Here is a 13,050-nt window from a genome sequence, read left to right as displayed (position 1 = left end):
TGGCTAAGAAATTGTTGATAGTGGGTTATTATTGGATGACCATGGAATCTGATTATTTTAAATATGCTCGGAAATGTCATAAATGCCAGATTTATGCTGACAAGGTGCATGTGCCGCCAAATCCTCTGAATATGATATCTTCGCCGTGGCCGTTTGCTATGTGGGGCATTGATATGATTGGAAAGATTAAGCCGACTTCTTCCAATGGGCATCGCTTCAACCTTGTTGCCATCGATTATTTCACCAAGTGGGTCGAAGCAGCGTCATTTGCGAAGGTCACCAGACATGTGGTTTCCCGATTCATTAAGAAAGAAATCATTTGTCGTTATGGGATTCCCGAAAGAATCATTACTGATAATGGTTCTAATCTCAATAACAAAATGACGAAGGAGTTCTGCCAGAACTTCAGCATTCAGCATCACAATTCTTCCCCTTATCATCCTAAAATGAACGGTGTTGTTGAGGCAGCAAATAAGAATATAAGTAAGATTGTGCAGAAGATGGTCGTTACGTACAGAGATTGGCATGAGATGCTACCCTTCGCCTTGCATGGGTACCGCACTTCAGTACGTACATCGACCGGGCAACCCCTTACTCCCTTGTGTATGGTATGGAAGCAGTCCTACCTGTTGAAGTGGAGATTCCTTCTCTAAGAGTCCTGTTGGATGTCAAGCTAGACGAAGCTGAATGGATTCGAACAAGGTTCAATGGGTTGAGTCTTATCGAAGAGAAGCGAATGGCAGCCATTTGTCATGGATAGTTGTATCAGAGTCGGATGAAGAGAGCCTTTGATCAGAAAGTGCGTCCTCGATGCTTCCAAGTCGGAGATTTAGTGTTGAAAAGGATCCTTCCTCCTCAGACAGATCACAGGGGCAAGTGGACTCTTAACTATGATGGACCATATATTGTCACCAAGATTTTCGATGGTGGGGCCTTAATGCTTACAACTATGGACGGTGAAGACTTCACTTCCCCTGTGAACTCAGACGCAGTTAAAAAATACTTCGCATAAAATAGACCCGCTGGACAATAAAAAGAATAGTCCAGGCAAAAATGGGCATCCCGGCGAACCAAGAAAATGAAAAAGGTTCGGGCAAAAGTTAGGGATTAAAAATGAAAAGATTGTACACCCGGTAAGTTGAAAACCTGAAAAGGCAACTTAGGCAAAAATGGGTATCCCGGTGGATTGAAAACCCGAAAGGGAGATCCAGGCAAAAGTTAGGGATTAAGCGAATGACTGCGTTTTGAGTAGTTCTGAATCTCATCTTGTGTCGATAACTGGAAACTTTCGAAGGATAGGAAACAGTCCAGTCACTTTTTTTCAGAAAGCTGATCATCTGGAGGATATTGAAGACGAGCGAGTCATAGCAGGATTGGAACCCGATAGAAATCCATTTCACATTGCCATTAGATTAATTTCTATTTTTATCTTTTGTGTGATTGCCTCTTTCTAGGGATTGCTTCCTGATGTAAATGCCTATTTAGGGGCCATTCAATCAATAAAATCATGTTATTCAGAATATTTCCATGTTCATTTTCATTTTACTGTTTTGTTTGCAAAAATGACGTCCGAATTTTTGATAAACATTGCATCATGAAACATAAGAGCTTTACAGGTACATGCTCAATAAATATTTAAAATTGCTGTAAAGTTTAAGTGCTTTGGATCGTCTATTCAGAACAGGTACACTTGGGGCATTTCCTCAATGTTCCCAGCAGATGATCGTGGATGTTTTCCCCAACAGTTGGAGTTTGGTATCTTATCCCTGCAAAGTTGGTCCAAACGTCGATTTCTTCAATCCCCAGCAGGTTCTCACTACTGTACTCCCCCAAGCATGTGCTTCAGGTTATACACTCCCCAGTAGAGTTGACAGTGCCAAATTGTATATCCCCAGCGGAGTTGACAGTTCCAGACTATTATCTTCCCAACAGAAGCAGCTGCTCCTCAGAGTTCGATGCTAGATCGAGGATCTCGACGCTAGATCCATGTTCTCTTTCCTTGAAGCAGAATCTCGGTTCCGTATCGGTGTTTGCTTCCCCTGCTGAGTCATCCCTCTCGCAGATTATGGTTGCCAGAACCACCGTCGCTTCCCTCAGCAGCAAGCTTTCAGTGCCATTCTCTCCCCAGTCTGAGTCTCGGTATTTTGTTATTGCCAGAACACCGCATGGCCGGATATCTCCCTACAGAGTTCGTTGTGCTGTGCATCTCCAACAGCAGTGCCAGGGTCCAGGAGATTTTAATCATTTCCCCGGCAGGATTCCTTGCCTCGGCTTGGCATTCTCCCCAGCATTTAGCGTCCCTGCATGTAGAATCATATTCCATTGCATCCTCCCAGATCGCGTAGCATTTCCATTTTCATGGAGCATTACGCCATTGAAAAATTCAAACATACGCATGTGAAGCATAAAACATTCTCGGTATCCCAAGTGATAAACCAGAAGTTTGTTTCCAGTTCTCAGACTGAAGGTTGTGCATGACTTATTATCCCCAGCATGGGTCGTTGGCCCACGTGCCGCCTCAATTATCATCTCCCCTATTTCTGCCGATACTGACAGGCATGAAAGTTTCCCGGTATTCAGATCGAAGTGGCATTCAGGCCAGTTTTTCCGATATTCAGACCGAAGTGGCATTCAGGCCAGTTTTCCGATGTCCAGATCGAAGAAGTTTCCGACGTTCGGGTCGATGCAACTTGTGGCATTCAGGTCAGTTTTCCTGGTATCACTACAACAAACAAGACCTTAGACAGGGCTTTTTTTAGCCTTAGACAGCGCTTTAAAGCGCTGTCTAAACCTCCGTTGCTAAAGGTTTAGACAGCGCTTTTTTAAATCTTAAAAGCGCTGTCTAAGCCCCCCCCCCCCCCCTTAGACAGCACTTTGGCCAAAAGCGCTTTATAAGACCCTCTTATTTTAAATTTTTTAGGTATACCTTAGACAGCGCTTTTGAAAAGCGCTGTCTAAGCCCCACCCCCTTAGACAGCGCTTTGGCCAAAAGCGCTTTCTAAGACCCTCCTATTTTAATTTTTTTAGGTATACCTTAGACAGCGCTTTTCAAAAAGCGCTGTCTAAGCCCCCCCCTTAGACAGCGCTTTTGCCTAAAGCGCTTTCTAATCCCCCCCTTAGACAGCGCTTTTTACCAGCAAAACCGTCAGCTTTCTCAATGAGATCATCAATGGAAACAGCACCTAATTGATCTTTATTTTCACCGAGCAGTGATGAAGAAGGATACATGTTAGTCCCCATCCCTAGACGCCTTCCCGTTTCCTTACCTATTGCGAGTTGATCACCTGAAAGTTTTTTTTGTAGCATGAGTATAGTTTGCATTATATAAAATCATTGACTCAATTTCAAATGACGGTGGTACTGTGATACAACGTACCAGTGATCATTTTGACACTAACGCCAAGATCAAGAGCTCTTCTGATTGTTTCTGCGCTATCATGTCTCGGAGGGTCAAAAAGAGGGAGAAGAGCAACAAACTCCCATGGTCCTCCTGCACTTTCCTTACTTCCCTCCGGTACTTCCTATATGAAAAAAAAAACTTCGGTGCTAAGGAAAGAATACATGATAATTGACTTATCCGATTATGAAGAATTCGTAAGAGGGAAATAAACCTGTCTTGCAATCCCAAGAGAACGAAGTCCACGTTCTGCAAACTTGTCAATCATCGCATGAACCTTCCGTTCGATTTCTGCCTTGTTTTGTGCAAGATTGAGAATCTACACAGTATATGAGAAAAGTTTATCAATGATCGGTAGGTTGCGTGGTTCTTGAAAAGCGAGAATGAATTATGTATTACCTGCTCTGGTGCACCTTTGCTAACCCTGTGCATATTACCAGCACCATCAATGTATGTAAGGGCAGTTCTTTTATCAGTTGGATTAAACGGAAGGAAATGAACTTCTTTTATTCCAGCTCGTGCCTTGCGAAACCAAAGGACTATTAGTAGACTAACCAAATTTCAACTACACAACATGATGGAAAACAAACTTTGAAGAGTCTGTACCTCCTTTGGGTCTGCCAACATTGAAACGATTGCGCAATCAATTGCATCTTGGTTCACCATCCTTGATGCTCTTGCAGCCATAAGTACAACCAAATCCTTGCCAACACCTTTGGCAAAAACCTGCCAGATATTCATGATTGTTAGGGGAAACAAAGTTAATATACATCCTGGTCAAAGATTGTTTCAGTCAGAATTCAAACTCGGGTTTTTCCGAATACTAATATTTATCTGTTTGTATACTTTTGACAAAAAAAGAAACTTATGTCTCAAGTAATTGCGATGTTCTATTTTATCTTTAGAAAGAATAAGATTAAAACCTCAATCATTTCCTTGTCCACTGTAAGCTTGTTAAGAGTTAATGTGCCTGTTTTGTCACTGCATAACACATCCATTCCGGCCATTTCTTCAATAGCAGTCATTCTCTTTGTTATAGCACCCTGCAACAATGATGCATATGATCAAAACTTGACAACATCTTTAAAAAGCTACTGAAATGTTGGAATAATCAATGTACTAATTGCAAACCTGCTGAGATAACTTATGTGAGCCAATAGCCATTGTAACTGAAAGAACAGTTGGCATTGCAATAGGGATACCTCCAATTAGTAGCACTAGAAGGTTATCAATACCGTTTCTGTAACCATATCCGTGGACATCGTATATCACAATGATTTCAATAATCATTCCAATAGCAATTGAACAGATGCAGAAATTTCCAATAGATGTCAAAACCTGTAATAATATTTGTCACGCAGTGAGCATTACTGTCACAACATTCGGTGATGTCAAATAGTGGCTATAACAATGTAAGTATAGTGGAATTTGAACAAATCGCTTTTGTCTGCGATACATTATTTAGTATATTATGTACCTGTTGGAAATGTCCAACGTGTGTTGTGTTTTCGACGAGATGAGCTGCCTTTCCGAAAAATGTGTGAACTCCAGTTGCTATGACTACGGCTTCAATTTCTCCTTGCTTGCAAGTTGAACCAGAATATACTCCTTCTCCGGGATGTTTAGTCACAGGGAGTGACTCTCCGGTAAGAGCAGACTAAAAGTACAAACAGCAAAAACATAACTTCAATTACAAGAAATCTAGAATCTGATATCAACATCAATAAACTCGTGGAAGATATTATTCGTTGTGACGCTTGAATCATGCATCAGTAATTTCAAAGTACTTTATAGATTTTACCTGATCAATCTTCAAAGGGTCACCTTCAAGGAGACGTGCGTCGGCAGGAATGATGTCCCCTAGCTTGATGCTAACTATGTCTCCAGGGACCAATACCGAAGCATCTTCTTCGCTCCATTTTCCGTCACGAAGTACCTATTAATCAAATATAATTAGAAATCAAAGAAACTATGAGCAAGACAAGATAACAAAGAGATTATAAGAGAAGAAGAAGAAGAACCTTTGCTTTTGGAGCCAATCTTGCCATAAGGGCAGCAGCTGCATTACCAGCATTATTTTCTTCTATGAAACTTATGGTTGAGTTTATAATTAGAAAAATAATTATGCCAACAAAATCTTGATAATCTCCTTGCTTTCCCTGCATAATCAAAGCGTTGTTATATTAAACCGGTTGATATTAAAAACCATTGTTTTAAAACCAGGACCGAAGATCTAGCGGTGAGACTTCTAGATAATGGTTCAATAAGTTGAAACACACTGATTGAACCAGCAGACGGACTAATCGGTTCTTAGTTCAACCAGTTAAACTAGACGGTCTGGTTTTAAAAACACTAGTTGAAAGTTCAAACATGACTTTTCACCTTAACAAACTTCTACCACCAAAATCTTTCTTGTATGTATTCCATAATCCTTTTGTAAAATGAATAACATTTGTAACTTTCAAATCAAGTTAACCAAAGGTTATAAGAGTACAGTTTCATAGTTATTCTAATTTTGTATGATTTGAAATAATGAAAACCATTGAGAAATAACAAAACAAACAAAAAAAGGAAGAGACTTACCCCTCCATGTGCCATAGCAATGGCCATGAGAGCAGCAGCTTCCATAACCCATGACAAAGGATTCCACATAAACCCTAAAAACTTCAGTATTTTACTTTCCTGTACAAGAAGTTAAAGTTACATAACAATTTGGTAAGAAACTATATAAGCACTTAAGTCAGGATTCTAACCTTTTTTTCTTCAAGTTTATTGTATCCAAACATGTCAAGCCTCTCTTGTACTTCCTCAGAGGTTAAACCTTCTTTTGTGCATTTTAGATTATCAAATACCTCCTCAATAGGAATGTTCTCCTATACATACAACAAATTCCAAATTTATCAAATGTCTAATACTTCTGATGGAAGGTGTGTATAGTGTCTGACACGTCTCAGTGTTTCACATCGACGCAATACAGACACAGACACATGTATCAGTGTCATGTTTTGACATACCAAATCAACAGCTTCCTTTATAACAGCATCAAGAGACATAGTCCCTTCCACCATTTTCTTTATTTTCTGCTCCCCTTCAATTTTGAGCTCTAAATCAAAATGAGTTAAAATTACAAAATTATGGAACCTAATGGGCATAATTTGTTTCAAAATTATGGGCATACCTTAATTACAAAATTACAAAATTATGCAATCGATAACGAATAACCTTTGTGTAATTTGTTTCACGTATTGCGGGTTTCGGAAACGGTGAAAGACGAACAAAACGCAGTAGAAATGACGAACTGAATCAGAAATGAAAAAATGCAGAAATGAAGAACATACCGCAGTAGAAATGACGTTCTGAAACCGATTCTTCAAACACTTTCTGGTATTGAAACCGAATGATTACAATGTATTCTCGTTCGCTGTTAGGGTTCGCTGGAGGGGTTTAATCGCAGGAGGGAAAACAAAAAGAACTGAGAACGAAAATAGAAGTCTGAAATTTAATTTTAATTAGACCTTAGACAGCGCTTTTGTGGAAAGCGCTTTCTAAGATATGCCTTAGACAGCGCTTTCCAAAAGCGCTTTCTAAACCCCCACCTTAGACAGCGCTTTTGGTTTTAATTTTTTTTTTAATTGAAAGACTTTAAACAGCGCTTTCTCAAAAGCGCTGACTAAGGTCTATATTTAAAAGCGCTTTCTAAAAGCGCTGTCTAAAGGGGGGTCTTAGACAGCGCTTTCTAAAAGCGCTGTCTAAGACCCCCCCTTAGACAGCGCTTTCATTATTTTTTTAGAACATTTTCCGTGTTTTATTTTTGTTTTAACCTTAGACAGCGCTTTCTTTTAAAAGCGTTGTCTAAGATGCGCTGTTAAAAAACCTTTTTGGCGTAGTGTATTCAGACCGAAGTGGCATTCAGGCCAATTTTTCGATGTTCAGATCGAAGAAGTTTCCGACGTTCAGGTCGATGCAACTTGTGGCATCCAGGCCCAGTTTTCGGTATTCAGACCGAAGTGGTATTCAGGACAATTTTCCGATGTTCAGATCGAATAAGTTTCCGACGTTCAGGTCGACGCAACTTGTGGCATTCAGCCAATTTTCCGATGTTCAGATCGAAGAAGTTTCCGACGTTCAGGTCGATGCAACTTGTGGCATTTAGGTCAGTTTTCGGTATCTAGACCGACGTGGCATTCAGGCCAATTTTCCGATGTTCAGATCGAAGAAGCTTCCGACGTTCAGGTCGATGCAACTTGTGGCATTCAGGTCAGTTTCCCGGTATTCAGACCGAAGTGGCGTTCAGGCCAATTTTCCGGTATCCAGACCGAAGTGGCGTTCAGGCCAATTTTCCGGTATTCTAACCGAAGTGGCGTTCAGGCCAGTTTCCCGGTGTTCAGAACGATGTTTGATAATTTAGTATCTTCCGATGCTCAGATCCAAGTTACTTCCAATATTCAGACTGATGAGCGGCATTCAGGCCATGGTTACTTTCTATGTTACCATTTATTTTGGTATTCAAGCTAACATTCTTTTTCGGTGTTCAGACCGACTTTCACCGTACCAGACGAATTCTTTTTTTCAAGACTTGCCGATTCTGACAGACATTATTACTTCATCTCACTTCAGTGTAAATTTTCAGGTTTTTTTATTGTATTCAATCCCTTGATACCTCGAAAGTGCGAAAGCCGCTGCTATCTTCCTTTCGGGTCTCTAGTTGATTGAATAGGGGCAGTTGTAATACCCCAACATTTACCCTTCATTTTTATTGGAAGCATGGGATTCTGTTTCACATTGCATTAGCATCATACTAGGTCATACTCATTACATACTACATTAGTGACTTGGGAAATCAGTGTCTGGTTGATCACTCCTTAATAGATGGAGCCCACACAAAGCAAAATTGAGATTGGGACTTCATTCTACAAGTATACAAGTCTCAAGGGTCTCAAGGGGGTCCAAGTGTCTTATTATGGTTCTCAGTTCATCAGTGGAAGATTTAGAGCTCTCAGAGTGTGCATCTGGATTTAATCAGGAAATTAGGGTTTGATGGCTACCTGCAACAGGCAATGTTTGGTTGGAAGTATAGGGGCTCATCCATATAATTATTAGAGAGGCATCTTGGCCTAGGAAGATTCACAATTATCTCAGAAAGATCCATTGGCAATCAGTGCAATCAGTTCCTAATCATTTTTCCCTAAAACTAGGGTTTGGTATAAAATCGGCTTATTTTTTATTCCTTGGGTGAAACTCTTTTCCATGGCCCTCCATATGTCCACAAGGGTCTACATACAAAAAATCAGCTCTTTATTTGAGCCAGAGGTGCTTCAATTGATCAATGGAATCGAGAATTAGACAGTTTGGGAAAAGTCAACTGTGGGGCCAGAAAAGTCAACTCCTGACATTTTGAAAGTGGAATCTCAAAATTCATGCCTAAGTGAGCCTACATGTTAAATTTGATCAAGGTTGGATCATGGATTCATCATTTAATCAGGAATTGAAAACGTTACTAAATTTGGAAATAGTTGACTTTCCATTTTGGGCAAGTTTTCATGATTGTTGCACCCACTTTAAGCCCATTTTCCATCAAGATGCAAGCTCCATTTGAAAATTTCCCCAACATGAAAGTTGTTCCCCTTGTTCCAAGATTTCTAGAGATATAAAGTTTGTTTCATTTGGATTAAAATTGAGAAAGTTATACTTGGTCAAAGTGAGACATTATTTTAGGACACTTTGAAAATTTTCTAAGTCCAAAATCTTCAAGATTTGTCAAGACGTATGGGCCAGTTTTCTTGCACTTGAAGGCATCTTTTGAAAACACTTTCTTCATGAAAATTACACCTTGACATGTCCTCTTTCACATCCTTTTGGAATCATCCCATTTGGATCATTGGTTTGAGAGATGCACTCATCTAAAGTTGGCATCATGAACTCAATTTTTAGACAGCATTTAGGCCAAACTGGCCCAACCTGTTGGCATGATGAAACCTGAACTTTATGGACATTTTTCAAATATTTCCACTCATCATTTCAATTTGTGTTCAACATGAAATATGTTAAGCTCCATGCACTCTTCCTACTGTTTGCATTGCCTTGTCATTTGGTCATGTATTCATCGAGATACAAGGTCACAAAGTCACTTTGTTGGATTGTTTCCTTGCCAGACCAAGACAACCAATAAAGCTGCAAAATCGACCAACCCTCTTTCTTTACCTCATTTGGCCATTTGCTTTTTTTCACTCACTTAAGTTTTGCCACAATTAGAGCTTGCTTTCACCACCTCACTTTTGGCACATGTTGCACATAATCAAACAAGTCACTTTTGCAAGCCCATTAAGAATGTTGGATCCATCATATTTAAAGCTTAAAAACCCTAATCTGAAGTGGTGGCGGCTGATATTCTTAAATTAAGCAAGGAAAGCAAAATATCCATTTCATTTTCATAAGTTCTTGAAGTTTCAAAGCACCTCATTTTCCTTCCATCCTCTCCAATACCAAGAGGCAGTGGACCTTGCATCCACTAGGTAAGCTTACTACTCTCTTCCATGACCTTGCTCATTCATACTTGTTCATTACTCTTTTTTCATGTTCACCATGCTTACTTCATGATTATTTTTCCATTATGCCATGCTTGTTTCGTGCTTATTTTCCATGTTAACAATATTCTATGCATGCTTATAAAGCCTTCAACATGAGGCATTGCTATTAAGTTTGAGTTTTGTGACATTAATTTTTGTTGTATCCGTGTTCATGAGGGTCCCTTATTATTCACTTTTCACCATGTTTAAGTTACCATTTCACTTGAAATAAAATACCATGTTGAACCTCACATTGCATACTTGAACTTTGCTTTTTATGTCGTGCCATTTGGTGAATCATGGAGGTTGCATTTTGTAGTTGAAGTTTGGAAAAGATTACTGTTTTCTTTCGTGTTTCTTTCATTTTCATGGAGCTAGGGTTACTTTTCATGAAGATGATGTCGTGTCGTCTTCGTGTCCACTGGATCACGCGCGCTGCTTGCAATCTCACCCGTCCACACTGTTTTGTCATTTAGTGACTTTAAAAAACACTTGACCGGTCGATGCATATGTTCACATAACTTATTTAATAAAATGTTACATTATTATGTCACACGCTGAGTTATAATGTCGCTTGGATCGTGGGCCTTTGCCCACCTGCTTTTCGAACCCGACGCTTCGCCAGGCCCACCAACACATTCATTTCCACTTTATTTTTATTTTCAATTTTTAATTCATTTTATTTTCTGCTTTATTTTAATTAATAAAAATATTTTATTTATTCATAAAAATACCAAAAAATATTTTTTACATTTATTAATATTTTATTTAATTTTAATTAATTTTTATTTCATTTTTATTTTATGTTAATATTTTATTTCAATTATTTATTTCAAATGGACCATTTTAACACACATTTTTTTATTAATTTTATTTTCATGACTTAAAATTATTTTTAGATTCTGATTTTTAGATTCTGATTTTTGGAATTTTATTTCCCATTTTTAATTTATTTTGGATTTATTTTTGACCTAGTTTGCTTGGTTGACTTTTCATTTGACTTCTGTTTTATTTCAATTAATTTATACACTAGTTCACATTATTTTTAAAATCTTTTTGGGGGATGATGATGTCCTGACCCCACCTTACTTAGTTTAATTTTTCATAATTTTCTTGATTAATTTACTATTTATTTGATAATTCTTAAGTTGACTTGACTTTTCAGTTGACTTTTCTATGATCGATGTTTGACTTAGGGATTGCTTAAGGTAATTGAAGAGATCTTTTGATCCTCCCTTGTTCATCTCATATGGCATGTATTAGAGGCCTTTCATCTTGATTTTATTTGATCCCTGCATCATTTCCCGATTAAATTATTCATTGATCCTTTGTGTGCATAGTTTCATCTGTCTGATTCATCTGATATTTTCTATACTTATTTCTTTCATCCATGCTTCTATTGTTTGATTGCTTAACATGTTTACACTTCTCATACATTGTTTAATGCTTCATTATTTTATTCTTTAATTCTTTGATTTGATCATATACTTGATTGCTTACTTGATTGTTAACTGTGGCCTACTTGTATGATGTATGAGGCATATATTATTATTGTGTGATTGCCAGGAACAACCCCCATTCATAACAAGTGTACCCCTCTCCCATGAAGTATATAATGTTTATTCTTTCATTCCTTATTCATCTGTTAATACAAGAATTAAAACGAACACCCGATACCCATTTTAAAACAAGATCAAAACCTCGATCCAACGTCGAGTAATCATTTTCAAAACTTAACAGAACCAGCACGTATTCATCCTTCCTTTTGTAAACTGATTGCTTCATGCATCGCCATCCCTTTTGTAAGTCGATTGCTTCATGCATCGCCATCTACCTGTAAGTCGATTGCTTCTGGCATCGCCATCCACCCTTATCCTTGGTTCCTTTCCTTGCTCCATTCGTCGATTCTTGTTCTATTTAGGTAGCACCCATTAGGTAGAACCCTTTGTATGATAACATAGGTAGTATTCCCTCATTCTTTTGTATGATAACATAGGTAGTATTCCCTCATTCTTTTGTATGATAACATAGGTAGAATTTCCTTATTCTTTGCATGCTAACATTAGGTAGATATTCCCATTTGTAAATCCTAACACTTAGGTCCATATTGCATGACAACTCTAGGGCAGAGCTTCCCCATCTTTTAGACCTTCCGTGCGTCTCCGATCTTGTGGCATGTCAATCCGTCCTATTGCAAAGAGGTAACTGCCTAAGACTCGATTCAGCGAGCTGCGACACCTACTGCTAGGACGTGAACACATTGCTCACTCTTCTTTGACACAACTGGTGTCCTCCTTTGTAAGTCTATGTTCAGATGGCAACCCTTAACCCCTTAGTTAGCCGAACTACGACAACTCTGATTCTCATGTTCTGATGAGATACGTAGGCACGAGATGCGATGTCTTTCCGAGTTTGACTGACGACTAACAAACTAATCCTTGCTTGCTTTCGCCCTTGTTGCGATTCCTTTCTCTCACCCTTGTTGCGATCAAGACCTTCCCTTTCTCTTGCCCTAGTTGTAATCGAGACCTTTGTTCTCGTAGTTAGTTGAACTACATTTTGCTCTGATTCTCATTCCCGATGAGATACGTAGGCATAAGACGCAATGCCTTAGCGAGCACACTTCTCTTTAACCCATAGGTAGCCGAGCTACGAAGACTCTAATTCTCATGTTCAGATGAGATACATATGCAGTGGATGCGACATCCGTGCGAGTCATTCTCTTTTGACCCTTTTCTTTCAGTAAATAGTACATTAGATATACCTACACCCTTTAGACAAGAACAACAAGAGTGGATCCCGTAGAGTATTACGGATGCGTAGGGGTGCTAATACCTTCCCTTCGCATAATCGACTCCCGAACCCAAGTTTTGGTTGCGAGACCTTGTCTTTTCCTTTCCTTTCTCCAGGTTTTCTTCGAGCGTTTCCTTTCCCTCCTTTGGGATAAATAACGCACGGTGGCGACTCTTCTGTCATTTCTTTTTTGCCGGTTGTTTTTTCGCGCATCTATTTTTTTAGGTTGCGACAATACCCTTTGGGGAAATCTACGCAAAACAATAGGATAAATGGCTAGTAACTGCATTTTGA

At 39.0% G+C, this 13,050-nt stretch overlaps 1 protein-coding gene across 1 annotated transcript in view; it reads right to left on the bottom strand.

Annotated features, from left to right (window-relative positions):
- Positions 1-6,465, bottom strand: part of LOC127080427 (plasma membrane ATPase 1) — a 50,281-nt gene extending 43,816 nt beyond the window's left edge. The window contains exons 1-13 of the mRNA XM_051020746.1: positions 6,412-6,465; positions 6,151-6,270; positions 5,981-6,079; positions 5,419-5,556; positions 5,199-5,333; positions 4,875-5,054; positions 4,529-4,735; positions 4,321-4,440; positions 4,004-4,123; positions 3,797-3,919; positions 3,612-3,716; positions 3,377-3,521; positions 3,135-3,284 (exon numbers count right to left, since the gene is read on the bottom strand). Of these exons, the coding sequence (XP_050876703.1) occupies positions 3,135-3,284; positions 3,377-3,521; positions 3,612-3,716; positions 3,797-3,919; positions 4,004-4,123; positions 4,321-4,440; positions 4,529-4,735; positions 4,875-5,054; positions 5,199-5,333; positions 5,419-5,556; positions 5,981-6,079; positions 6,151-6,270; positions 6,412-6,465 (1,696 nt within the window). The remainder of the gene's footprint in view (positions 1-3,134; positions 3,285-3,376; positions 3,522-3,611; positions 3,717-3,796; positions 3,920-4,003; positions 4,124-4,320; positions 4,441-4,528; positions 4,736-4,874; positions 5,055-5,198; positions 5,334-5,418; positions 5,557-5,980; positions 6,080-6,150; positions 6,271-6,411) is intronic.
- Between the last annotated feature and the right edge of the window lie 6,585 nt (positions 6,466-13,050).

This window comes from Lathyrus oleraceus, chromosome 5 (assembly GCF_024323335.1).
Source record: "Lathyrus oleraceus cultivar Zhongwan6 chromosome 5, CAAS_Psat_ZW6_1.0, whole genome shotgun sequence".
Lineage (NCBI taxonomy): Eukaryota > Viridiplantae > Streptophyta > Magnoliopsida > Fabales > Fabaceae > Lathyrus > Lathyrus oleraceus.
This window is presented reverse-complemented; position numbering and strand designations above follow the sequence as displayed.